Raw genomic sequence first — 27060 nt, 5'->3', positions numbered from 1 at the left:
AATATATTCAATATGAATATAAAAAAATAAAATTATATACAAGACATATATTTAACATGAATTAATTTTATAAAAAAAATAAAATATTATATATATGAATATATTTCTTTATTTAAGAGATAAATACATATACATACAAATTTTTTCTTGTACTATAATTTATCAATAGTATTATTATTATTATTATTATTATTATGCTAAAAAATTATAGAGTAATTTCACCTACCGTAGCAATCAAGTAGAGAGGATAATTTTTGTAAAAGTGATATTAGCTTTACTTCAAAGCATGAATAAACACAAATATATTTGTAGCATCAAAAGTTGAGCATTAATCATGATCACAGCATCATATCATATGTCACAAAAATAATAATCAATACTACTATATATCGAGAATATATCCACATATTTATATGTAATTAAAATATTCTCTCATGTATATAATATATATATATATATATATATAATCAATTTGTTTAATTTATCGAATGAACAAAGTTTGGTAATGATTATTTATGAATGAGTGTGTAGTAAAGTGATGCTTCAATTCTCACTGCTCATTTGTAGGATCAGACTTATGAATACTAAGTACTTGCTTCTCATAATCATATCTATTATTTTCAACAATTATATACTCCCTTCGTCCCAAAATTATACTCATAATCATATCTGTCACGAGATTTAAAAAATATTGATATTATATTAGTAGTTGGTAAAAAATATAGATAAAAGATTTTTTTGCCCTTGTAGGTGTATTAGTGTAAAAAGTAGTGACAATTGTGTAATAAAAATAAAAAAATAGAGATAGTTTTACGGTGATATGATTATTTATGAAAATAAGACTATTGTTTTGAGACGAAAAAAAAAATGGTAAACAAGACTATTGTATTAGGACGGAACGAGTATATAATATATAGTTGTGAAAAATATTAGTATAATTAGTATGATCTTAATCTATTATATATATTCTTTTCATCTTAACTGAGGATACCATTTTTAATTTATAAAAATAAAAAATAAATAAATTATTATAGTAAAAATAATTATACATGAATATCAAAAAATATATATATATTTACATAAATTACAAATATACATAAAGTACAAAAGATAAAATTATCAAAATTATCTTAAATACTTTTACTAACTAATAAAATATTACTCCATCGGTCCCACTTATCGTATCCACTTTTCAATTTTCGTCGGTCCTATTTATTATGTCACTTTCTTTTTTAAAAAAAGAATTATATACTTTAATCTCATTTTAATTTTTTAAATTTATAATTTTTTAATTTAATTAGACTAATATCTTAATTTTAATCTAAACTTATATAGTATTTTTTTTTCATAAAATATTAGTATATTTAATTACCATTCAATTTAAAATAAAATAAAATTTCAAAAGAATATGTAATCATGCATATTTATTCTTTTTCTTTTCAAGGAAGATGACAATAAATAAGTAAAAACAGATCCCGGGAGATGAAGCAAACAAATTAAAGCAGAAAGGACACCATCACAGATTACAGACACCACTAATTTAATTAATGGCTCTTATTTTGCCTTTTTATTATTAAGCCTAATAATACAAGTTTACCATTATTTGTGTAAGAAATATATATATTTTTATTTAAATATATACTATTTTTATCCGTCATTTAAATTTATATTTTTTTTAATTAAATTGTTATAAAAAAAATATTATCATATTTTTAATAAAAATTATATGTTCTTTTTTACTATAAAATTATAATATAATAATTATTATTTATTTTTTTATTGAAACTTATGTCCAAATATTTTAACATACATTTCAACGACAGATGGATTGGAGTATTAAACTAGCATTAGGGTTTAGGTGTGAATTAAATTTACACATAATATTAGGATTTAGATATTTCTAAACTTAAGGGTTTCTTTTTCACTTAGAATTTGGTTTTGTATTTTAGTTTTAGATTTTTTTTATTTAAATAATAATTTATGAGATAAAATAATGTATGTTTACAGAAAATCTTAAGGATTGTATAGTAAAGAAAGTTCAAATCAAACTCCAAGTATATATAATCTTGTGTTGAATTAGTTGATGATTATTTTCTCCTAGCCATGGTTTGGATATGATATGTGTGTTTTTTTTGAGAAAAAAATATTTGCTTTTATAGAAAATGATGAGGCTTCAATAATAGAAAAAAATTGAAAAAGTTGCAAGTGATATATATAATGTATGTTTACAAAATAAATAAATAAAAATTGAAGCCTTGTAAAAAAAATTGCAATCAAATTCTAACATAACTTGAATGTTTGAGTTAATTATATAAATTTAAATCATGTTTTTTATTATTCACTAATTACATATGGTGGTGTTAATTCTAAATTATATAACAATAATATTAAATTAAATATTTTGTGCTATTAAAATTAAAATGATAAATAATTAACGAATTAGGTTATTGAATTCAAAATTAGAGTATGTATAATAAAGCAGGATCGATCGAAACAGTACAAAATTATTTAAGAAATGTTACCACGGACTTACAATATGCTAATACTTGTAGTTTTATTTTTGTGGTGCTGCTGCATATATATTGAGAGGAATTTGCATATTCATGAGCTATCTGTCATTTATCAACAACATACATAAATTATCTTCCCGTTAATTGATATAATTTAAAAAATTACAGATTTTATTCATCAAATTTTAAGTTTTAGTAAAAATATGAACAAAATTGAACATTGAAAACTTGAATCTCATTTATAATTTATTCACAATATCCATCCCATGTTCGTCCGTTGTAGTTTTAGAAATATTAGTTTTATATTGAGATATAGTATGAATAAAATAAAAACAACTGAAATAACATTATTAATATATTATAAATTGTAAGAGTATTTTTAATGTTAAGTAGTCGTTACTGAGGAAAAAAAAAAAGAAATGGATGGGAGACATATTAAATAAAAAAAATGGATAGTTTATTATGAAATAGAAAGAGTATATAATTGTATCTTTTAAGTTACAAAGTAATTTGATGAAATATTTTATAAAATAATAATAATGATATAATTTTTTCAAAAATATAAAATTGCTTAGTCAAAAAAAAAAAAAGAAAAAAAAAAGACAACCATAACCATAATGTTTGAACCACAAAATTGAAAATATGTTGGCAAGTCAATATCAAAACTAAATAGGTGTGGTGCAGTGTTTTTGTATTTGGCACGAAATACTCCTATTTCTTTTAAAAAACATGTAGGCTCTGTTTACATACCGACTTAAAAAAAAATTTAGTTTATTCAGTAATTTTTTCTTTAAAAAAAAAAAAAAAAAAATTATATCTCATCAAATGCATATTTCCTCTTCCAAAAAATTCTATCTACAGAACCATGTAGTATCCAATACTTAAGCATCATTTCCAAAACTTTATTTCGATTAAAAAAGATTCAAATCCAAAGCACCAAAAACACAGACAAACACATCACGGCAAAATAAATTAAATAACCAGACAGATGATCTCATGATCTGCTCCAACATGTAAAATCGCCTAATAATTTCTCAATCCACAACACAACAACACAAGTAGAATGCAAATGGTAGAACTGAAAGTACAACAAGGCTGGACTGGACTGGACAAGGACAATACATTATAATACAAACAAGAGAGCATCAAATTTATGTTAGAAATTGTAATAAACTTCAAGTTGTTATATAGGCAATAATCTGTGTAGACAGGTAGGTAGGGGTGTGTGTGTGTGTATTCAGGAGAGCATATATATGAATATTGATATTTCAAGAATTACATGTGCAATCTCATCAAACAATATATGGTATCCAAATATGGCAATTAAAGCAACCTCAACATTATACGATGAATCAAGAGACATAGTAGAGTATTTCGAACCTGAAGGGATTGATCTGTCAGGCGCCGCTGCCCTTGAGTTTCTTGGCAATGGTGGCGATGTACTTCCCTTGGTGGAAAGCCTGTTCTAATTCAATGTCAGAAGGCTGCCTGGAACCATCACCAGCATAAGTTCCGGCACCATAAGGGCTTCCGCCCTTTACTTTCTCCATTTCAAACATGCCAGCGCCAAATGTGTAACCGATGGGCACAAAGATCATTCCATGGTGAACGAGCTGAGTGATCGCAGTCAGCCTGTGAATAAAATAGCAGAGCTTTGGATTGAATCATTGGCACTTTTTAATTCTGAGAGACTGTCGGGATTTGGGGCTTACGCTGTGGTTTCTTGTCCGCCGCCTTGAGAGCCAGTGCTGTAGAAAATCCCAGCAGGCTTTCCAGCAAGTTGCTGTGTCCTCCACAGGCCACCAGTGGCATCAAGAAATGCTTTGAACTGCGCAGCCATCATGCCGAATCTTGTAGGAAAGCCGAATATGAAGCCATCGGCTTCAGCAAGATCAGCAGGTTGAATTATTGACACTTCACTTTTTGGAGGAGCACTCATCTTTGCAAGAACCTCATCGGATAGGGTCTCCGGGACCTGTTTGTTGCAAGCACAATTATGTAGTGAGTGATTTTGTTCCGCATTTTCGCCTGCAACTCTATATTTGATATGGGATCTAATGAGGGAAATATAATTGTCTGGAGAAGGAAATAAAAAGTAAAATTATACGTCTACATCTAAATTAGTTGAAGATTTTCATAATATATACGAATCCCTCCATTAGCTACACAACATTAACAGAGGGGAACTATGAGATAAAAAAATACATTTGAAAATTTCAAAACTTACAACATGTTGTTTCTCCCAATTTCTTTTACCATAATGAAACCTCAAGCCAAAATTGCCAGCAGCAGCATATATAGAATGAAAACAGTCTATGGATTTGGAGGAGGGAAGCCCAAATTATGGTAGAAGACAGAAGATATATTCGTCTGGCCATTCAGAAAGAATTGCAGATACAATTGAAAAGGGTGAAGGTGTAGGGAGGCAATCATTTTGGAATATAGACAACTAATTGTTTTAATTTCAATATAATTCTCTTCACCCCAATATATCTATCTATATGTATTAATGATATTGAATCAAATGTTATTTAGTATTCTTTATTTTTCATCTGAATCACACAGACTCACACACTACCTTTTTATCACAAATTAAACAAAGCCTCAACGTAAACATGAATCAGGAAAATATAGAATCAATACATCAATATAGTTATTCATACGCCAAGCATCACTTAGTAGCATTTAAGGAAGTATCTTTCACTTCCTTTTTCAGTATTTGAGCTCCAAGTTTACCATTTTTACACAGACACACACATAGATGCACATGTGCGTGCCCTCCCACAGTCACGTATACCAACTAACTGAGCTCTTTCATCTAATTATAACTATAAATCAATGCAAAATAATGCTATATATATATATATATATGTATTCACAGTTCTGAGTAATTTTCAACTTTGCAGCCATTGCATCATATTGTGATGTGAACAAAAATGCTTATCCTTTATAAATTCGAAATCAGAGCTCAATCCAAAAGGAAACAGAATTCATCAAGCATTACCATTGAAAAACTTGAGAAAAATTGAAAACTCTAAAAATGCAAAAAGAGGAATTTCCTATTCACATTGTTATATTTAAATTAATTTAATCTTATATACTCATCTGATTGCGTATTTGCGCATTGTGTCAAAATATGCATTTCAACAATTTTAGCAACTTCATGAGCATTTTTTATAATGTATGTTTAATTTATATACAGGTGAAGATGATATCCAAATTTTACAAACGAAGAACTGCAGGGAGATCTCCCCGAAAAAATGCAACGGGGGTGGGCGTGGATGCTTCTTACCTGCCATAGTTTAGCTTCAACTCCTTCAACGGATGATGCACCTTTCTTTATCTGCTCAGCTAGTTTTTCCACATGTCCATACATTGAATAGTATCTGAGAAGTGTTAAAATATGGACTGTCAATGAAATTTACAGTCCTGAGGAGAAGACAAGAATAGAAAAAGGTGTCTTTCAATAACACTTCAGCAGCAGAGCATAATGTGGATACTCTCATGCTCATGAATTATGAAATTGGAGAAATCACCCGCATTAGCTTTGACAAGGAAATAGTCATACTGTTTTCAGCAAGAAGTTTGTTGAACTAAGTGAATCTTAGGGCACCTTGACCTACTCTATTGTTGTATCCCAAAATCAGTCTGTGATTATCTCTCCAACTTTCTCAGAATACAAATGTATCTAAGCTCACATAATTACCATTATTTGTAATTTTCAGATCTTTCTCTAGCAACTTAGAAAATCAGTCTGCGATTAGCCCAAGTCCATTGAAAACACAAGATTCAGCCACAGTATCAAATGCTCAAGTTTCCTCCTATTCCAGCTACGAAACATCAAATCAATCACAGCATATTACACTCAAACAAGAACACTGCAGTCGAAAAAATCCCAAATAATGGTGATTCATCGAACAGAGATGTGAACCTCAGCTAACTTAGTCCATTCTATTGGATTGCTCGGACTTCAGACTATCGCTAAGGAAGCAGACACCAGCGAAGCGATTTCAATGACAAGCAGATTCGAATTCAACGAAAACAAATCATCAAACGCATTCCCAGAAAAATTTACCAACAACAAATCTTAACACGATAACTCCCATAAAGCGCAGGGAATGAACTAAACCCAGCCCATTAACTTGGATCATGAATCACCTTCCATATACAGAAATTAAACACAAAATACATCGACACTCACACGACGTAGACTTTGGTGGTCGCCATAACCAACGCAGCTTTCTTTCTTTCTTCTCAGATGAATCTGCTCTCCCGGAAGCGACCAAAGTTTTTCCGACTTTCTGTTTTCGACAGCCAACGAACTGCCTCCTCACTTTATATACTGTAAGGACCCCAGATTACTTTCACTCACACTTTAATCGAGGGTTTTAAACGATCATTTAAACCTAATTAGGGACAGCTGTGACGACGTCGTTGGATCTGTATTGTGGCAGAAGCAGGTGTGCGAAATGATGATGATGGCTCGCTGTCACGCCCATCATCATCATCCAAAAAAAAATGGCACTTAATGATAATTATTTACGCGTTAATGTGGGATCTTCTAGATAATGCACCCATCTAATCATTTTACATGGAATCATAATTGTAATAATACTATATTCCCTTTCTTTCTTTCTTTTTTTTCTTGTAGTTGGTGTAGGAGGGAAGGAACTGCTGGGAATTGAATGGGTTGGTTGTGTTGGACTCAATAATTTGAGGACCCTTTTGTGGTTGGAAATTGCTGAGGATTGACTTTTTATTCATGGGTTTTAGGTATGGACAAGAAATCGAGAGTTAGTGCATCACAGTTTGTATGTTTGACTTAAGCTATAAACAACAAATCAATAAAGATGGGATTTTTATTTTGGATAGATACATACATGGGCCTTCCTCCTTCGTTGATCTCACCAATGCATTTATATCTTGAAGCACCCAATCTTGTTTTTGTGTGTTCTAGAGATGTTCAAAGAATTAACTGAATCATTCATTGCATTGTGACAACTTTGGGTGCATTTCAAGATTGCAAAAAAGGACTTATCATAGTTTCAAGACATGGGTTGCCCCAATTTTGACTGACTTTGCACTTTGCTTCACTTTGTACCCAAGAAAGGCTACTTGTTAAAGCAGAATGATCTTTTCTTCCAGGAAATCTTCTTGCACACATGTAATGAAAACTGCTGAATCAATTCAAAGAAACACACCAGTTCATACCTCAAGTATGGCTGTAGATTGTGTAATAATTTCCAAACTTTCGAGCGATCTGTTATCGCCCCTGCAGCGCCGTTATAGAAAAATCATTTACCGAGCACGGTTCATTCTTGCTTGACGAAGAACATGTCTCGCTAGGTAACAGATCTATCAAAAAACCAGGCTGCTTCGGCTGTGGCAGCAGACTATCTCCATTCAGCATCACAACTACAGTCGCCATGCTAGGCCGGTCCTCCGGACTCTGCTGGATGCATAACAGAGTAATGTGGATGCACCTAATCATTTCGTGCTCGACATTTTGCACATCCAGCAAGGGATCGATCAAATCTAATGGCCTCTCTTCCGTCCACAATTTCCATGCCTGCAAATGGTGTATTCGTAATGAATTACGCATGACGGGGACAACATATGCTACGATTGATTTTCAAGAAACACTTACGTATCCAATGAGATTGTTATGGCCCTGTTCAGGATCAAACCCTCGGTTCTTCTTCCCGCTCACAATCTCCAACACAAGAATGCCGAAGCTAAAGACATCAGATTTCACCGAAAACAATCCATGGATGGCGTATTCAGGCGCCATATAACCGCTGAAAATCATGATAACAAGCGACGGATTAGGGACGAGACTAATTTGTATGACACAAAAGTTGTCCGGGACAGAACCAGAAATCAATTTGTTTACATACTATGTGCCTACAATTCTTCGGGTATTTTCTTCCCTTGGGTCCCCTCCGAAAGTTCTTGCCATGCCAAAGTCGGAAATTTTTGGATTCAGCTCATTATCAAGTAAGATATTACTTGCTTTCAGATCTCTGTGGATAATTCTCAGTCTCGAATCCTGGTGAAGGTAGAGAAGCCCTCGAGCGACTCCACTGATGATGTCTAAACGTTTTGACCAATCTAATTGCGACCCTCGTGTTTTATCTGAAATCAAAGGATGAGTTAGGCTGCTCAGAATTGTTTGCAGCACAAATAAACAAAGGCTTCGGCGAAGATGACGACAACTAACCAAAAATAATCGAATCCAAGCTTCCATTAGGCATGTATTCATAAATCAATATCTTCTCAGCACCATCAATACAACAACCAAGAAGCTTCACCAGATTTCTGTGCTGAAGTTTGGCTATAAGTTTAACTTCATTTATGAACTCATTTAATCCTTGGCCTGAATTCTCCGATAATCTCTTCACAGCAATGCTTTGTCCATCCATCAATAAACCCTGATGTCATCAAGGCCACCGAAAATCATAAATCCAAAAAGAATGTTCTTTTTATCCTTTGCTAGATTATGATCCTTTCAAATGTGAATGTCTATTGGCTAGAGAGAAAAACTACATTTTATTACGTACCTTGTAGACAGGTCCAAAGCCACCTTCGCCGAGCTTTTTGTTCAGTGAAAATTTATCAGTGGCGCGAACAACTGTACTCAAGCTAAATAGCGGCAGGTCAAGATCCTCTTCATGGGAAACAACATCAAGAGCTTCTTCTTCTTCATTTCCACCTGATCAATTATGAATACAATATGGATATTGGTACAAATTCTCAAGAAACCGACAGTTTGTGACAATAATCCACCTACGATCTGAATGTTATCATTCGTTTTACCTTTTGCCGCCTTCTTTCGCCAGAAAAGATAGAAGATGGCAAGAAGCAATCCACAGATTGCAGCAATGGAAACTACAACTGCAGCTACTATTACGAGAGATCTGTTTCCTGACACAGGATATGAGCATCTCAATAAGTTAGACATCAAAGGCCTGAAAGAGCTAGAAATTGTTACATAAACCACGTTTTAATTTTTTGAATATACCTCGACTTGAAGCTCGCATTCGTATATACAGATCCTGCCCGCCATCAGAAAATTGTCGAACATCAATCAGACCTCCAAACCACAGGACACATCCGCTGCCTGGTTTGCTAATATTCGAGTTCGTGAAAGCCATGCAAGAACAGTTCTTCGAGCATGCCTCCCTGCACTCCCGAAGATTCATAGTTCTGTTCACCCAAGAATTTGTGGTATCCGGCAATTTTAATCCCGAAAACTTGATGAAATCATCCTTATTACAATTCAAAGGCTCCTTACGCACGCATCCGTCAGTCCAGTCCATAGCATTCCAGCTCAACGCGGATTTCGGCTCGAAACCTTCTAAGCATTGGCAAACAGGAGAGTCGCCGATTCTGCAAACACCATTAGCACCGCATAGAGCATAATTATCACAATAATCACGAGGAACTGATGCATAAAGCCTCCACGACTGGTCTGCTTCTACCCAAACGTAACGCTGTCGTGTGGACGTGGTTTCATTCATCACAAGCCGGGAGATCACAGATTTATTCAGCAGTCGGTACGTGTAATAAACCTCTTCCTCGTTCCACACAAACTCAAATTCGAACACCGGATTAATTTTCAATTCAGGAGCACCGCTAAATCTCAGGCCATTCCACGGACCCCCTCGGAAATACTTTCTGCTGCCCTTCGACATAATCCCTTGGGGATACGCATCAAGTTCTATTCCTGTGCTTAGTTCCCCCGGGGACGGATCATCAGGACTCTTCCATGAGGTTAACCGTCTATTCAGAGAAGTTCTTAAGTCCCATCCAAATTTCATATCAGGCAACAATGTATCAGAAGGATAATCAAAACTCTGCCATAGATAGACATTTGCATTACCATCTCTGAGAACAAGATTACCGGAATCTAAGAGCTGTAAGATCGGAACTTTAGGCGCCCTGCTTGAACCTGACGACCACACCACACTATTATTATCTCTTGCTGATAGAATTACGCTGCCTGAGCTGTTGATCTTCAACACACCAGAACTATCATTGACCGGGCTTCGCCTATTTGCAACCCAAACAACAGTTTGGATTGGAATATTCCTATACCAAATTCCCAAGTATCGTTTCTTCGAAATACCTGGACTGAAGAAACCAAGCTCAAAGATTCCTCCATCCGAAACCAGTGTTTCGCCATCTCTCACGGCTTGAGACTCATCGATGCTGTCAGTCAGCGCAGATATTTTAAACAGCAAACAAATTACATAAATGAAATAAGTTAAAGACCACAAAGCATCCATGGAACTACTGGAATTCTCCACATGAGAGAAATTTATGGTGAATATGAAAATCCTTATGGAAAGGTAGGCACTTTCAAACATCAGAGCCACAATCAGAGGACAAGCTAAGGTACTTTCAGCCGTAGGATGATCGATCATAATCAAATATTCTATGTTGAAAATTCTAAAAACTAAGAAGAGAAATTCAATAAATGTTCACTTCCGTGCGAAACCAGTCCAACGTTTTGTGCAAGAAAGCGACATTGGGATATCATATGATTTAGACAGTTTAATGTAAAGTATATTTATTGCCACAAAGAATAAACAAAGACAACGTTTAACGCCTTCCAAGCTTTCCAGCAATAAATTAAAATCTTGAAGACATTTTTGAGCGACCATTCACTATAGTTATTAGAGGACTTAGTAAAAGTAATAAACAACAAACAATGAGAAGAAGACCAAGAAATAGTGATGTAATTATTAAGAACAGATCACAAAGAGATTGGAAACAACCAATGACTAATTAGAGCAGTTAATAGACTTGAATTAAAGAGTACTTGCATCCAAAAGCGTGATCAAACTTTGAATTTATTCAGTCAATTTGTGTATAGTCTGAAGTTTAAATTACATGACGAGAAAGTCACCACAGAGAAATAAACAAACAAGTTAGAAGTACTGAAACCCCTCTTGTTCAAGAGCCTCTTCTAACAAAAACTGAGACTGTTTCATCAATTCGGGGCTTAATCTGAACATCAGCACACAAAACTCCATCTGGTTGAGGGCCCCATCGCCATCAACATCGCCTTCCTTAAGCATTCCAAGAAGATCATCATCGGACATGTCTTGGAGGCCCAACAGAGCAGAATTCCTTTTGAGACTCTCGAATGTGATGAGTCCTTTCTCAGAATCCATTAAAAGCTGAAACCCATTGCAGAGCTCCCCAATCAAGCCATCCCCGCCAAGCTTTTCCGCCATAAGGGGAAGGAAATCCTGGAAATTGGATTGATCTTTTGACGCCATAAAGCCGATAGTTTTCTTCTCTTCTTTCCTCGTTTAAGTTGTCCAGACAAGATCGGTATTTGGGAATGGGATAATGGGGGGAAAGGGGAGGGGGCGTATTATAGGAGAGGGTAAACGGGGAGGTGCAGAGGGGTTTCGCAGAAGAAGAAGAGCCATTACAATTAGATCGCAACTGGGTATGGGAAGAACACAATTGTGGACAGCTATGGACAGCTATGAATGTTATCGACGAAGAGAAGAAAAGGTCAGAAGGGCATTTTCTTTGGGAATAGCTTCGGGATATTAATGCAGAGGAAACTGCTGCGTGGCTGGGGAGAGTTGGGGCCGTAGAATAGTTCTGGAAGGGCATGTCAATTGTCATCAAGTAACTGACTATGATTTCATTCTTGATTGGGTTTTTGTTTAACAGTTGTTTTCAATCTTCGTGGAACTTTCCTCGGATTCATGGTGGGGTGGGTGACAGCGAACGTGATGATGCATACATATTTTGGGCTTCCAAGGCCCTCAATTTGGCAAACTGATTTAGACAGATGGAGGATGAAAAATAGTATCCAACTATCGAAACAACTATTTGAATGTGCATTTTTCAGGAAAAAAAAAAAATTAAACAAGTACTCTTTTTGTTAGAATTCAAAAGACTTTTGTAATTTTGTTGTAAATTAAAATAAAATAGTATTTCATTGATTAATAATTTTGACATTTTTTCCCTTTTATCTTTATATATAAAATAATTATATATTTATAATTTAAATAAAGTTAAAAGTATTTTGGTTTATAATTACTTTTACTAATGATATAATTTGAAATGAGACTACAAAAATAATAAAACTTGAAGAAGGAAGTATATCAATTTTTCTTACAAAATATTTTATCAAACATTATTTTAATATCAAATCTAAACCGAAATTTTTCTAACTTCATCAAAGAAACACACCCATAGTAGTATATGCCTTACGAAAAAATATTGAAATTTTTTAATATATCAAAAAGTTTGATACTACAAAACATTCTTCAATTCATTATTTCAGTTTTGCTACATTGATCTATAGTAATTTTATTTTAACTTCAAATTTTAAATTTTATTCTAATGAGTATATTCCATATATATATATTTATATTATTTTATATAATTTTTTATATTTATAAATTACGTTCAATTTTTTTTATATACATATCACCAAAAAATATAATTTAAATTTAAATTTAAATTTATATATAGTAAAATTAGCATTTATAATTAATAACTATTACAATAAAATAATTATAAATAATTAATTAAATATTATCGAGACAAATATGATATAATAACTAAACAAAGATAATATAATAATTCTTTTGTCCCATAAAAAATGTTTTATTTTTCACTTCTATACATTTTAAAATAAAGTACTATTTTCTAATTTAGTAATTGTACTATTTAATTAACATAATAAATATATTTATAATTTACAATATATTTTTCAAATGTTATTACTTTTATACTATACATTCTTAATAGAGATAGTTTTATATTTTTTTTTTTACTATAAATTCATATAATGCTAATATTAAAATATTTACGTACAAAGAACAAATATTACTCTTTCTATACAGGGCTGAAAAAATATTATTAGTTCGTAACAATTTAGTTAGGAAACATGCATTACATATTGTTTTTTTTAAAAAAAATAAAACTATATACTACATAGTATACTTTAATTTTAAAAAATTTCTCCATTTCTAGAGCAAAATTACTCAACAACATATGCTAATTCTTCATATTTGGAGAGGAATACTACAATATTCCTCCATATTGGAAGTAACACCTGTAGCATTCCTCTAAATATGGAAGAAGAAGTTTTTTATTGCATTTTAATCCTTCAATGATTTTATTTTTATATATTTGATATTTTAATTTATTTTTTATATTGCATTTGGTCCATCAATTTTTTTATTTTTTATATTTGGTATTACTTTGTAAATTATAAATTAGATATAAATATTCATATTTTAATAAATATATATATCATTATTAAAATATTAGATAACATAAAATACATTAATATTTTACTATGCACAAAAAGTATTTTTGGAGTTAATGTTTAAAATCATCCATCTTCCTCCAAGTTAATAGATTACTTTATTTTATTTTATTTTTGGTATACTGAACATGCTCTTATTTTCCCTTTACTGGAGTGTTGGATAGAAATGTAGGTATATAGTATGCTGCTGGCTGAGTAGAGATTTTTATATTTTGTGTAGATTAGGTTTATACTGAAGAAATATTAATAAATACACATGCACTATAAATATATATATATATATATGTGTGTGTGTGTAATTTTATTCTCACCGTTCCATGCACAATTACTTTGATTATATTTTTGTGCGAAACCAATTTCAAATGAATTTATACAAATATAATGACTTTATTGTAATTTCGGCTACAGGTTTTTTTTTTTAAAGAAAAAAACTATTTAATGTGAAATTGATTTTTATCAAAGGCGCCCTTTTCAAACCACCAGCAAAAGACTTCAACAGAAGACAAAACGGTTGGCCCATATAAGCCGTCGCCGTCGCCGTCGCCGTCGCCAGCACTGCCGTAGCATTACCGGAGACTATTCGATTATAATATATATCAACACCATCTCCATTGTCAACAACCGTAGTCAATCTTGCTAACCTCACCATATCAATTAAGTCTTCCCTCGTGTGTGAGTACTTCAGAAGATTCCAATCTGTTTGGATCAATTAATTACACGTCTCTACGTAATTTGCTTAACCAATAATGAGACCATCAGATCATCACCACTTCATCCTCCTCCTCCTCCTCCTTCTAACATTCATACAAACCCTATGTAACGGCGCAGATGTAATAAACACGACTCTCACGTTGAGAGACGTCGACAATGGCGAAACACTGATCTCATCAGATGGAAGCTTCGAGTTAGGGTTCTTCTCACCAGGCGATTCCAAGAATCGATACTTGGGCATATGGTACCGGAAAATAACCGCCTTCACCGTCGTCTGGGTTGCCAACAGAGACAGCCCACTCACCGGCGGCGGCGGCGGCGCTGTGTTGAAGGTCGTTCATCCCGGAATGTTGACTCTTGTCAACGCTACCAATTCCGTCGTATGGTCTTCCAACAGGTCGCGTGTCGCACAATCGCCGGTGGCCCAATTGCTCGACACCGGAAACCTTGTCGTCAGAGAAGCAAACGACGATAACCCAGATAACTACCTCTGGCAAAGCTTCGATGAACCGACGGATACGCTCCTACCCGGTATGAAACTCGGACATCTTGCAACAGGCCATGAGAATTACCTCTCGTCATGGAAATCCAGTGACGATCCAAGCACCGGATCCTACAGTCTCCACATAGATCCGACGGGTTATCCCCAAATGATCCTCAAAAAGGACTCCGGCGAAGTGTCCCGGGCAGGGCCGTGGAACGGGTTCGGGTTCAGCGGGTTTCCGGGTCTGAAAAACAACTCAGTCTACACTTTCGACTTAATCATCAGAGGCAAGGAGGTGTATTACCATTACAACCTCCTGGACCGGTCGACAATAACCCGGCTCGTGATGAACCGGAGCGGCATCACGCAGCGCTGGGCCTGGGTCGACCGGAGTCAAGGATGGGTAACGTACCTCACGGCGGGGACGGACAACTGCGATACTTACAACATGTGCGGCGCCGCCGGCAGCTGTAATCTTAATAGCTCTCCTATATGTGATTGTCTGCCGAAGTTTACTCCGAAGTTTCCGGGGCCTTGGGCGGCGGGAGGTTGGAAGGACGGCTGCGTCCGGCGGACGCCGCTGGATTGCAGAACGGATGGATTTGTGAAATATTCAGATTTGAAACTGCCGGATGCCAGAAATTCGTGGTTTAATACAAGTATGAGTCTGCCAGAATGTAAATTGGTCTGTCTGAAGAACTGCAATTGTACGGCTTATACGAATTTGGATGTAAGAAATGGGGGGAGTGGGTGTTTGCTTTGGTTCGAAGATTTGCTCGACCTCAAACAGGTTTATGGAGGTGGACAGGATATCTTCATCAGACTTGCTTCTTCTGAATTAGGCACGTATAATTTCTAAATTTACTGATTTTTCTTGCTGTGATCTGATTGATTAATTTTCAAGCTAACTTATTAGATAATATTACTGTTGGAGATTCGAGGAAAAGCAAAAAACGTACTGCCATCATTGCGAGTTTTACTTCATTGGCTGCTGCAATAGTTCTCATGGCTCTCTGCCTGGGTAAGAAAAGGGTAATTTTGATGAAGTTGAGGAAAGGAGGTAAGGAAACTCCAAGCTCAAAAGGTAATTCATTTCCATTGCCATTGCTATTACCATTAACGTCAAGATATTGATAGCCACTTAATTGCAGACTGGCGGAAAGAAGATGATAAAGACTTAGAGCTTCCATTGGTGGAGTTGCACAAAATATCTAAAGCTACCGACAACTTTTGTGAAAGCAATAAGTTGGGAGAAGGTGGATTTGGGCCAGTCTACAAGGTACATTATAATGCAAGATTATATATTGGTGATTAAGTACTAAGTAGCAACACCTTAATTATTACCATGAATTGATAATGTTAGGGGACGATGGAAGATGGCCAAGAAGTTGCTGTCAAGAGGTTATCAAAAACATCATTGCAAGGACTATATGAATTCAAGAACGAGGTTGTATGCATCGCCCGGCTTCAGCACCGGAACCTTGTTAAGCTTCTAGGATGTTGCATCCAAGGAGAGGAAAAAATGTTAATCTATGAGTACATGCCCAACAAAAGCCTCGACTTGATCTTATTCGGTATTTCTTGGTTTTGAAAATAATTCGATCAAAGTAGACTATGTGTACAATACTAAATATTCAAATATGTGTTTTTGACAGATGAGACGAGGAGCAAGCTACTTTATTGGCCCAAGCGCTTTCAAATCATAACTGGGATTGCAAGGGGGCTTATGTACCTTCATCAAGATTCGCGATTGAGAATAATTCATCGGGACCTAAAACTTAGCAACATATTGCTGGATGCGGACATGAACCCAAAAATATCCGACTTTGGCATGGCTAGAATCTTTGGAGGGAATGAAACAGAGGCCAATACAAATAAAGTTGTCGGAACATAGTAAGAATTTCACATTTCTGCTTTCCATCGCCACCATAATTTATGAAGCAATTTCTAATAAAATTTCTTTAGTGGATATATGTCGCCGGAGTACACCGCCCATGGCCTGTTTTCGGTAAAATCAGACGTGTTCAGCTTCGGCGTGATAGTGTTGGAAGTTTTGAGCGGACAAAGAAACAGAGGCTTTTCCCACAAAGACCACCCCCACAGCCTTCTTGGACATGTAAGTGTTTGTGTGTACGTACTGTGAGAAATAAACTATGAAAACAAAAATAAAGGTCTATGAATAAACATAATATACAAATTCGATAGACTCAAAGTTTAAATAAAATCAGACCATAAAGAAGATTTTAAAGCCATTTTTGGACAGGTTTGGGTACTCCACAAAGAAGACAAGTCCCTGGAAGTAGTTGTGGAGAGTGTCCTGAAGTCGTGCTCGTCGCCTGACGAGGTGGTTAGAGTGATCCAGATAGGGCTGCTTTGCGTGCAAGCGTATCCGGAGGATAGGCCGACCATGTCGTCGGTGGTGTACATGCTGGAGAATGACGTGGCGCTGCCTCCGGCGAGACAACCTGGTTTCTTCATGGAAGGTGGTGCCTTTGTCAATGATTCTTCTGTCAGCACAAAGGGAAGTTCGAAGAATGAAATCACAGTCACAATGCTGGAGCCGAGATAGAGAGCATTCGATGTATGTGAGGCTGAGTAAATTAAAGAATTATTACTGTAGGGTTTTTGGATCCAAAGTAAAAGTCAGCACCAAAAATATATAAATGAATTGAATAGCTTTTATTCCAAAACACATACTGAAATGAACAAACACAAACGTATGTTCGTCGCCCTTTACATGTTCAGATACGAGCCAATGTCCGTTTGCATAATTGTCTTATATTGTTTTTAAAATTCATAATTTCAAAAATAAAAATAAAAAAAAATTATTTTAATTAAATTATTTAGTTATTTTAATTTTAATTTAAAATTATTTTTATTAAATCATAATTATTTTTACTAATATACTTCTTAATTATTCATTAATTACATAAATTATAAATATAATTAATTTTAAAAATATATTATAATTTATAGTAAATTAAAATTTAAAATAAAGAATATTTCAACACAATTAGCGTGTATATATATATACAAATTAATTTTATACTACATTTACCAAAATTTAAATTAATTGAGCTAATAACACAATTAATTAGGATCATGACCCGAATTACCTCAATTCAATTCTTCCAATACGCATGTCTTCTTCTCCAAACGCAAGCACCGGCCACTACTTCTTTTTTCCTCTAATATTATCCTTTCTAAATTCACATAACTTTTTTTTTTTTTTTTTTTCAAGTTTTAATTTTTTTTAGATTTGAAATTGAAGAAGAAGCTATACGGACAAACACAATTGAGAACGGTAATATAAAAAAGTTGAACGATTTTCATCATACATGTGCTGCATTGCAATAAGATTTGTGGATTGAGAAGATCTTGGGGAAAAAGTCCAAATTGGCCGAGTCAGACCGGACTGACTAATCCGGTGAACCATGACGTGGCTTTTACCAACAAAGAGAGACCAACTCATTAAGAGTTCGTGCTTAACTCATGTTTATTCGTTAAAAATACAATCTAAACTTTTTGTTTGAATTCAGCTATTTTTTTGTTCATCACCTAGTTAACAGAATTTATTTTATTATATTTTATTTAAACATAAATTTAATTAATAATAATAATAATACTTATAGTTTTTTATTTAAATTGCTTTGTTGACGTAGAAGGGTGCACAGCTTCGTAACAATTTTTATTAAAAAATATATATAAAAAATTATAATTAAGCATAATATTTATAAAAATATATATACTTCTTAGCTATTAATTTAAATTTATTAGAAATACCGTCGAACCATCCATAACAGCCCACCGGGCCGGGCCCAAGAGCTGGGCTATTTGATGGGCTTCAATGTGAGAAACAAATTAGATATAGATTTCGTTGTGATTCTATTGTATTGTATGTGTAATAGTGGGATTTGGACTCATGGGTGATTGTTAAATGTCAATTAGATTGAATGTGTGAAAATAATAGGAGTAGATTAGATAGATGAGTGATTGTGATTAAATACGATGGTGGTTCAATAAATCTTCTTTCTACTAAAACACACACTATTTGTTGTTGCTGGAACTAAAAAAATTAATTTATTTCACAAATCACAACCACAAAAGTCATTGTCTTCTTGTCTTGTCACTCCCTCCTCCACTCTCCAAAGATTACCTAATTTTCAAACAAATTAATAATAATAATAATAATAATAATTGTATATGCATATCATGATGACCATCGTCATCCTATCTGCTGCTGCTGCTGCTTTGTACTTTACCTAATTTGAGAATTCCGAAAACAGGGACAAGGCATGGTCCCCACTCATTCAGACCCTGATATCATCCAGTTTGTTAAAGTCAGATATATCTCAATTTTTATTTTTTATTTTATCCAAAATACTATATACACGTGTTATTTTACTTTGAAAATATTTAATATATATTTCTAAATAAAGAATTTTGTTTGATAATAGGTGTGTGTGTATATATATATATATATAAGGATGGGTTTGCATACAATAAAAACTTTGAACTGAAAGAAGTATTTAATGTAATATTTAAAATTATTTTTAAATTTTAATTTAATTTTAAATTAAAATTAGGTTGACAATACTTAATTCTAAATAAATTTTCTTGTAAAAGCCCAACCCAGCACATGACAAATCAGCCCAACATTTAAGTTGAAAATTTTGAACATTCAATCATGGTCGACTAATTATTTTCATTCGGGACACAACTCCACAACATCATAAGATCGCCACGTCAGCGGATGTTCACGTGGGCTTGCCACGTCAGCAATAAGGCCACCACTACCCCCTGATCGATGAGGTGATGTCATCAGGCATGGTTTGTTTCGGTGCATCCACTGCCATTTCGGATCAGGTATTTATCCTTCTCCTTTTACTTTATTGCATTTTTTTTTGTTTTGTTTTAATCGGATAATCTATTTCTATTTTTATTGCAATTATTTTGATCGGATAATATTCTATTTTTATATTTTATCATATCGTATATAAATATTATATGTCGATGGAGTCCCACTCAATTTATTTTAATTTTAGGGTGTGTTTTCGTGCGGCTAGGTATCATTAAAAGAAATAGAGATTTTTTTGAAGAGTTTCGAGGTTTTGAGATTTTAAAAAAATAAAAATAAAAAATTAATATTTAATTTGATATTTTATATAAAAAAATAATATTTAATGAAATATATTTTTTTTAAAAAAAATAAATAGTATTAAATAAGTGAAAATTGATTGTGCAAACAAAGCTTTTACTTCTAAAAATATGTATTTATTATTTAGGAAATTAAAATATAATACTTCATCTATTCCACTTAAATTCTTATTGTGGTTCTGACCTTCTCATCTAAAAAGCTCGAACGGTTGAGACTCCGTTTGCAGATAAATATATTAATGATGAATTTCCTTGACAGTTTGAGTTTTTATGTGGGACGATTATTCTGCATCGGACAACTATGAATCTCACTTTTTTCTAATATTTATCTATCATCTCATTAATTTTACATTAAAAAATAAAAAAAAAAGTTATTATAATAGTATTTTTAATTATCTATTATAATTAAAATATTATTATTATTTTACAGTCGGCGTAAAAATAAATATATACTTTTAAAATGAAAAGATAGAGTATATACATTTACACAATATATGTATATATATTATAATTATTTATTAAATGAATTAACAATTTTATATACAATATTATTTTGTATATTAATGATAATTTCATACTTAACACAAAATATACATACACCTAAAAAAAATGAACACCCATATTGTATTTTATTGATAAAAGAAAATGTAGGAAAAATTTAGACAAAACTTGTCCCGGAAATTTGTCAATAAATAGAAGTATGTGAAAAATATATTTACCACAACTTTTATATAAAATATAATATCAAATTACTATTTTCACAATAAAAATACTAAAGTTCATATATTTTGATTATTTTATCTTATGTTTGATGATTAATATTATTGTTACTCATGAAAAATTAAGAATAGATAGTAAAATTCTTAATTTTTATAGTTTAAGAAAACAAAATTCCAAAACTATTACACTGCAAGTAGAAAAAATGTAAAAAATATAAAATAGTAAACCCTATTATAGTTCATGTTTGATTAGTTTAACATTGGTTACGGCCAATGTAGGTGGTTTGAATTGCACGATTGTTAGTCGAGTGACAATTTGAAATCGATTAAGAAATCGACATTGAAACCTTCTGTTTGGTATTAAATTAGATTTGGTTCGACTGATCTACCCTAGGTCCATCCGCCTATTGACCGTTTCAAATTTGTTCATAATAACACCAAATATGAACATATTTATAAACTTTCAAAATATATTTATTACTTGTATTTCTATGAAAAATTATCATAGTATTTGATTTATGATATACATTATATTTTTTGTTTGATATGATCCAACTTTCCATATATGATATTTACTAATTTCAAACTCATATCAAGTGAAATTTAGGTGTTAAATGCCCAAACTCAGCAAACAAATTAAGACATACAATTCAATGAAACCACTAAAGCACCGTCCAGACGAACTATGTTCAAAGGAAGCGAGATCTCACCTCAACGAAAGCTGACTTATGGATAGATGTGTCATTCACCCAAACTCACAATGAAAAATTTTGCTAATCCAAGTAATGTATTTCCCTCCGATTGCTGAGTCCAACATGACTTACATTGCTAGGAAAAAAGATTTGTGTCAATCTTAGCAAAACAACTAGAGCGCATGTGTGATGCTGACAGTTATGCTAGTTTTAAACCACTTACTGTCTAACTATCAGCAGTTTCAACTGTTAATTCAAATGTTTAATTCTCACATTTGGACCTAATAAACAGTAGTCAGATTTCTCATATGTATCATAAGCTTGCACACATTCATTTTGTTTAGCAATTTTTGTAACCATTTTTTCAGAGTTCAAGCTGTAAAGAGTCATTTAGTTTAGTATGATAAGTTTATGGAAGTTCTTCAGCCGTAACCTCCTTAAGCCACTGCTAAAATACTTTTCTAGCCATATTCATCCTTAGAGTTGTTTAAGTTAGATTCTTGATAAAATTGTGGAAAGACAAGACAAATATTAGCTACCTATGCCTATGATTGTATCACATTGTTTAAAAAGATTATGTGGTTTTGTCCCGTAAGGGATAATATGGTGGTGCGGGTAGTGAACTTGTAATCGTGAGGTCATTGGTTCAAACTTGACGCTTTCAGGTCCACCTGCCACACATGATTTTCCTAGTGTGACTTGCCTTGTCGAGTCTAGTTTGAAGAGTATTAGATTCGGTCGAGGGTTTACCCAGTGAGCATTTTCGAGTAGCGGAGGTTCTCACATTATTAAAAAAATAAATTATATGGTTTGTGGAATCTAAGTATGCAAGAACTTTATCGACCTGATTAGTTCGTAATCTAAATTTAATTTTGATTTAAAAAAGTATTAGGGAGATGAGACAATTAGTGAAACATTCTTAAGGAATAATTAGCTAGATCTAGGTACTTATCTATTGGGTCAAAGAAATGTTTAGTGATGTAGTTTTTTTTTTAGATTATGTTCTTACATGTGAATATGAAATTCCATTGCAACTCCTACGGTCAAACACCAATTAAGTCGAGATTGCTAATCCAATTGCAAGATTACACAATTATGAGTATCAATCCTCAATATTGTTGTGAAGTTTCAAACTAATATGTGACCACAAATATAGATTTCTAATTACGCAAAATAGAGAAATTAAAAATACTCAATACCAATAAACATTAAATTAAAACAAAAAACGCCTAACAAATTACCAATAAACATCAAATTAAAACAAAAAAGACCTAACAAATTCATATCACAAACTTCAGTCCAGAGCTAAGTTAGAAAATAAATTACTCATAATCCATATAAATCGAAAACAGAAAGCAGATAAAAAGTTTATCGTATCTTCAATATTTGAGAATCGGCAAAAAAGAACAAGAGAATGGAAGAAGAATGTCTCGGAGTCATCTGCACTACTTCTGGAAGTTCTCCGCACTCTGTTGCTTGCGTCTCTTCTTCCCTCCAAGGATTAGAATCGAGTTGAGAACGTGATTGTTGCGTCTTTCTTTTTCGTTTTCAATTGCATACCGCTTATCATAAATTTTCTAACTCAAAATTTCATTTGCAATTAAATAATTATAGTTTTTAAACTGTCAATTTAACTTGGTATTTTTTTTTTTTTTAAATTTTTACATTTTTCACACCGAAGTTTCCTTAGGTGCGATTATGCATGAAACTTTTCTACATTTAACTCATTTTATTTACCATATGCTTAGAACTTTGTCAATTTTACAAATTCTATTACGCAATAAAAAATATACCATCATATTTATGTATAATTTATCATTAAAATTGTGCAAAATATAATAAAATATTATTATATATAGCATATATTAATATCAAGGGACAACATAGTAGTTTTTTTAAACATTAGACACCTACATTAAATATAAATATAAATATAACTATAAATATAAATATAAATATAACTATAAATATAAATAATTTAGTATTGCGAATAGCCTAATAATATTACAAAATTGAAATGTATAGAAGGCATGGCAATCGACCAATGATGAATTTCCACTATTAGTAAATAAAACAATATACGTAGAGAGATAATATAAAGTGGGACTGAGTCTGTGTCTACTACACCTCATTGAACGACCGTGACAGTCACGTGGCTCAATCCCTTACACGAACCACAATCTGCCACGTGGAGAATCTAATATGGCCTCCATAATAAAACACGTCTTCACCCATTTCACATACAAGCCACGCAATTTTGCGGTCCATCACACACACAAAATGACATAGGGTGTGTTTACATGTAACGTTTTATACTTGATTTTATTATTTTAATTTTTTTTTTTAAAAAATATCAAATTAAATATCAAATTTTTATTTATTTTATTACATTAAAATCTAATTTTACATTCAAAACATCACATCAAACAACTGTTTCAATTCAAAATTTTACTATTTAAAATCAAAATCCAAAACTAAAACATCACAAATAAACACACCCATAATTAAATTAAATTTTACAAAAATAAAATAAAATAAAACACACAGAAATATGCAAAATTCAAAGGCAGCTTTATATATAAAGGAGATGTGAATCGTACCTTAAATCATGGTTTTACCCCAAAAGAATCGGTTTTCTTAATTACTCACTTTATGCACTCACCGTTAATTTTAATTTCACTGTCGGTAGTAAATTACATCATTTTGTGGATAAGAAAGACGGCAACACACAATTTACACATTAACAACTCTAGAGAGAGATAAAGAAGCCATTTTTGCTTTTCTTCGTCGTCTTCATCGTTTTTTATTTATAAGAAGCAGGAACGGGAAAAGGGGGATTGAGAGATCTGGGCGGAGATGGCGAAGAAGGATTGCGAGCTTTGCTGTAAGGCGGCCAGGATGTTCTGCGAGTCGGATCAGGCCAGTCTCTGCTGGGAATGCGACGAGAAGGTTCACGCCGCGAATTTTTTGGTCGCCAAGCACTCAAGGACGCTGCTCTGCCATGTCTGCCGCTCTCCGACGCCGTGGAGAGCCGCCGGACCGCGCCTCGGACCGACTGTCTCCGTCTGCCACGCCTGCGCGCTGCAAGGGGAAACTCCGCCGCCGGACGGAAATGAAGACGCCTCCGATTCCAGGGAGAGGGAGAGCGAGATCGACGGCGAAGTAATTTATAGCGACAGTGAAGGAGACGAAGAAGAAGAAGAAGAAGAAGAAGAAGAAGAGGATGAAGATGAAGAAGAGATGGAGGAAGACGGAGAGAATCAAGTAGTGCCTTGGTCCGCCGCCGTCTTCGATTCGCCGCCGCCGCAGGCGAGTTCTTCCGGCAGCGATGAGAATGTGTCGATTTCGGCTTCTTCTTCCAAGAGATCGCGCGAAAACTACCCTCACGAGTCTTCTGAGGTAATTAATTTTCTCTACAAAAATTTGGATCAACGATTTTCAAAATTTTCAGAATCTCTCCTAAATTCGAAATTATTTGCCAGGATGAAGAAGGATGCTGTTCATCACAGGATACATACTCCAAATTACTCTGCACCGCCGAATCGGCGGTTGAGGAATCCCCCGGCGGTTTCTCAAGACCATTAAAAACTCGTAGAACCGGAACACCGCCGCCGGCGGAAGCATCCGGAGAGCCGTCGCCGGCGGAGGGGACGCCGGCCATTGTAGAAAAGCTGCGCAGATTCCAGCGAGAAATCGGCGCAGAAGGCGCCGCCGCCGCCGACACAGCAACCATCGTCCTCAGCCTCAGCAAGTTCACCAGAGATGAGTAATTTTTTTCTTCAAAAAATCTGCAGACTTAAACCCCATTAATTACAGTTTTTTTTGTTATTTGTTTGTTCAGGTAATTATTCCATCTAATCTCATCCAAATTTGAAAATAACGAACAGAGTTGATTAATTCATGGCGTGTTTCTTCATTTTCTTCCCTCAACTTTAATGGTTTGGTTGAGCTTTGCCCTAAAATGGAATAAAGCGTCTGCATCACGAATTCAACCCACTTGCTTTATAAAGCCATGCCAGATTCAATGAAACGACAGACTCCATTAACAACACCCCAAAATAAATATAAAATATAAATAAAAACATAAACTTGGAAATGAATATGTGAATTTGTGGACGGCCATGTTTCAGGAAAAATGCCCAAGTAGCTTCCCCACCACCCACATTCCAATACGTCGTCGTTTTCGTAAACTTAGTTAATTACCATTTTATTCACACTTTACCTATTATACTTAAATGATTGAAAAAGCAATAATGCATATCCAGATAATATAAAATCGTGAGATATTGAATTAAAATATAATTGTTGGTGTTTAAATCATAAAAAGAAGAGATGCAGGACCATAAAATTGTCGATATTATAAGAGCAATGGATAAGAAAATTCAAAATGTTGTAACTGGATTAGAATAATAATAATAATTTATTATCTCTAAAAAAGTAATGTTTATTAACTTGAAAAAAATCAGGTCCAGTCGTAGAATTATAAACTAATACAACATGGAATGGCCCAATTGGCAATAATAAAATAAAAAAATTAGTCAAGTTGGGCAGCGATTGTTCTGTTCAGCAACTCTGATATTTTCCCAGTCTACTTTCATAAATACTCTCTGATATGGAGTATCATTTTGTAACCAATGTGCTAATAAAATTTTATTGGCAGCATATTCATAAATAAATTATTACTGTTATTATTATTATCTAGGGGTGGGGGGCTATTGCCTATTAGTATTTATTTATTCACAGCCCTCTCCTATAGTATTACCTTTGCCTATGCCTATGCAGTTATGGTGAAACAGAACACAAAAACTTGTGGTTCTCATCAACTGCAACTATTCATGCATCTTAAGTTTCAACAATCTTCTTTTGAACATTTCTGACAGAAAGACAGCCAGACGGCTGCATTTTGAAGAAGAAGAATAAATGCCCATACCATTGATTGATTGATAGATAGTAGCCCAAGTGCACCCCACCCCCACCCCACCCCACCCCTGTTTTTTTAAGATTAATAATATACACACCCCCCCCCCTCCCCACCACCTATGCCATACTGCCACTACTGCAATACACCCAATTGTTATTCACCACACACCTGTTATTCATGCCTCCCTCAATCCCTACCTGTCCAACATTATTTGCACTTCAACTGATGCACATAATCATATAATAAAACTACTTACAGACTCAATTATGCAGACGTTTCTACAGTTTGTTTCATACTCAATCATGTCCTCCAAGTGAATATCAATATGAATATGAAATGCATTCATCTGTGCCCAAGAAACTTTTGAAAAGCGTCTATGGAATAATTAAAGACTTCCAAGCTCCAAGCCATCAAGATAGGGCTACAATGAATAATTAAAGACCGGTAATCTTACCGTTGTTCGGGAATCTTTGACATACTGTGTCGATTATAATGAAACTCTCTGACAGAAGATATTTTATCGTAGAGAAAGCAAAACTCATGGGGTGGAATCGGAGT

At 33.6% G+C, this 27060-nt stretch overlaps 5 protein-coding genes across 8 annotated transcripts; 2 read left to right on the top strand and 3 right to left on the bottom strand.

The window, feature by feature from the left end:
• Nucleotides 1-3467: 3467 nt before the first annotated feature.
• On the bottom strand, nt 3468-6966 carry LOC127247559 (NAD(P)H dehydrogenase (quinone) FQR1). The gene is made up of 4 exons (XM_051269459.1): nt 6712-6966; nt 5803-5896; nt 4223-4485; nt 3468-4142 (listed from the first exon to the last, which is right to left on the bottom strand). Exons 1-4 carry the CDS (start codon nt 6735-6737, stop codon nt 3908-3910), a joined length of 618 nt encoding a protein of 205 aa, XP_051125416.1. The 5' UTR covers nt 6738-6966; the 3' UTR covers nt 3468-3907.
• Nucleotides 6740-11231, bottom strand: LOC127247558 (G-type lectin S-receptor-like serine/threonine-protein kinase At4g27290). 3 transcript variants are annotated; one of them, XR_007837896.1, is made up of 8 exons: nt 9532-11231; nt 9327-9434; nt 9071-9222; nt 8731-8941; nt 8408-8645; nt 8158-8308; nt 7722-8079; nt 6740-6852 (listed from the first exon to the last, which is right to left on the bottom strand). XR_007837896.1 is itself a non-coding variant. In XM_051269458.1 (8 exons), exons 2-8 carry the CDS (start codon nt 10202-10204, stop codon nt 7774-7776), a joined length of 1839 nt encoding a protein of 612 aa, XP_051125415.1. In that variant the 5' UTR covers nt 10205-10307; nt 10414-10495; the 3' UTR covers nt 7594-7773. The 3 variants fall into 3 exon arrangements, 2 of the variants coding, with proteins under 2 accessions (XP_051125415.1, XP_051125414.1); XM_051269458.1 differs by lacking the exon at nt 6740-6852 and having other exon boundaries at nt 7594-8079; nt 9532-10307; nt 10414-10495; XM_051269457.1 differs by lacking the exon at nt 6740-6852 and having other exon boundaries at nt 7594-8079.
• A 118-nt stretch (nt 11232-11349) lies between these two features.
• On the bottom strand, nt 11350-12058 carry LOC127247560 (calcium-binding protein KRP1-like). The gene has a single exon (XM_051269460.1). It carries the CDS (start codon nt 11795-11797, stop codon nt 11444-11446), a length of 354 nt encoding a protein of 117 aa, XP_051125417.1. The 5' UTR covers nt 11798-12058; the 3' UTR covers nt 11350-11443.
• Nucleotides 12059-14445: 2387 nt separating this feature from the next.
• On the top strand, nt 14446-17762 carry LOC127248013 (G-type lectin S-receptor-like serine/threonine-protein kinase At4g27290). Of its 2 annotated transcripts, none has more exons than XM_051270138.1 (7): nt 14446-15855; nt 15930-16073; nt 16165-16292; nt 16377-16587; nt 16669-16906; nt 16979-17129; nt 17277-17762. In XM_051270138.1, the coding sequence occupies exons 1-7, from the start codon at nt 14565-14567 to the stop codon at nt 17580-17582; spliced, it is 2469 nt and encodes an 822-aa protein (XP_051126095.1). In that variant the 5' UTR covers nt 14446-14564; the 3' UTR covers nt 17583-17762. The 2 variants fall into 2 exon arrangements, with proteins under 2 accessions (XP_051126095.1, XP_051126094.1); XM_051270137.1 differs by having other exon boundaries at nt 15930-16097; nt 17277-17761.
• Nucleotides 17763-24230: 6468 nt separating this feature from the next.
• LOC127247212 (zinc finger protein CONSTANS-LIKE 9-like) lies at nt 24231-25573 on the top strand. The gene is made up of 2 exons (XM_051268963.1): nt 24231-24980; nt 25064-25573. Exons 1-2 carry the CDS (start codon nt 24438-24440, stop codon nt 25349-25351), a joined length of 831 nt encoding a protein of 276 aa, XP_051124920.1. The 5' UTR covers nt 24231-24437; the 3' UTR covers nt 25352-25573.
• Nucleotides 25574-27060: the final 1487 nt, after the last annotated feature.

The sequence above is a fragment of the Andrographis paniculata genome, unplaced genomic scaffold (assembly GCF_009805555.1).
Source record: "Andrographis paniculata isolate CXL003 unplaced genomic scaffold, ASM980555v1 Contig32END, whole genome shotgun sequence".
NCBI classification, from domain to species: Eukaryota; Viridiplantae; Streptophyta; class Magnoliopsida; order Lamiales; family Acanthaceae; genus Andrographis; species Andrographis paniculata.
The sequence above is the reverse complement of the archived record's forward strand: the minus strand, read 5'-3'. Positions and strand labels throughout refer to the sequence as shown.

Bases quoted from the DNA above. Each gene is read 5' to 3' on its own strand.
- LOC127248013 (XM_051270137.1), top strand. From the start codon at position 14,565: ATGAGACCATCAGATCATCACCACTTCATCCTCCTCCTCCTCCTCCTT. The intron at 16,588-16,668 runs GTATTTCTTGGT...TGTTTTTGACAG, and splicing joins CCTCGACTTGATCTTATTCG to ATGAGACGAGGAGCAAGCTA. The intron at 17,130-17,276 runs GTAAGTGTTTGT...ATTTTTGGACAG, and splicing joins CCCACAGCCTTCTTGGACAT to GTTTGGGTACTCCACAAAGA.
- LOC127247212 (XM_051268963.1), top strand. From the start codon at position 24,438: ATGGCGAAGAAGGATTGCGAGCTTTGCTGTAAGGCGGCCAGGATGTTC. The intron at 24,981-25,063 runs GTAATTAATTTT...ATTATTTGCCAG, and splicing joins ACCCTCACGAGTCTTCTGAG to GATGAAGAAGGATGCTGTTC.
- LOC127247559 (XM_051269459.1), bottom strand. From the start codon at position 6,737: ATGGCGACCACCAAAGTCTACGTCGT. The intron at 5,897-6,711 runs GTGAGTGTCGAT...AACACTTCTCAG, and splicing joins ACCACCAAAGTCTACGTCGT to ATACTATTCAATGTATGGAC. The intron at 4,143-4,222 runs GTAAGCCCCAAA...TTTTATTCACAG, and splicing joins GGCGGACAAGAAACCACAGC to GCTGACTGCGATCACTCAGC.
- LOC127247560 (XM_051269460.1), bottom strand. From the start codon at position 11,797: ATGGCGTCAAAAGATCAATCCAATTTCCAGGATTTCCTTCCCCTTATG.
- LOC127247558 (XM_051269457.1), bottom strand. From the start codon at position 10,936: ATGATCGATCATCCTACGGCTGAAAGTACCTTAGCTTGTCCTCTGATT. The intron at 9,435-9,531 runs GTATATTCAAAA...ATCCTGTGTCAG, and splicing joins AATGCGAGCTTCAAGTCGAG to GAAACAGATCTCTCGTAATA. The intron at 8,646-8,730 runs GTTAGTTGTCGT...CTTTGATTTCAG, and splicing joins CTTGGATTCGATTATTTTTG to ATAAAACACGAGGGTCGCAA.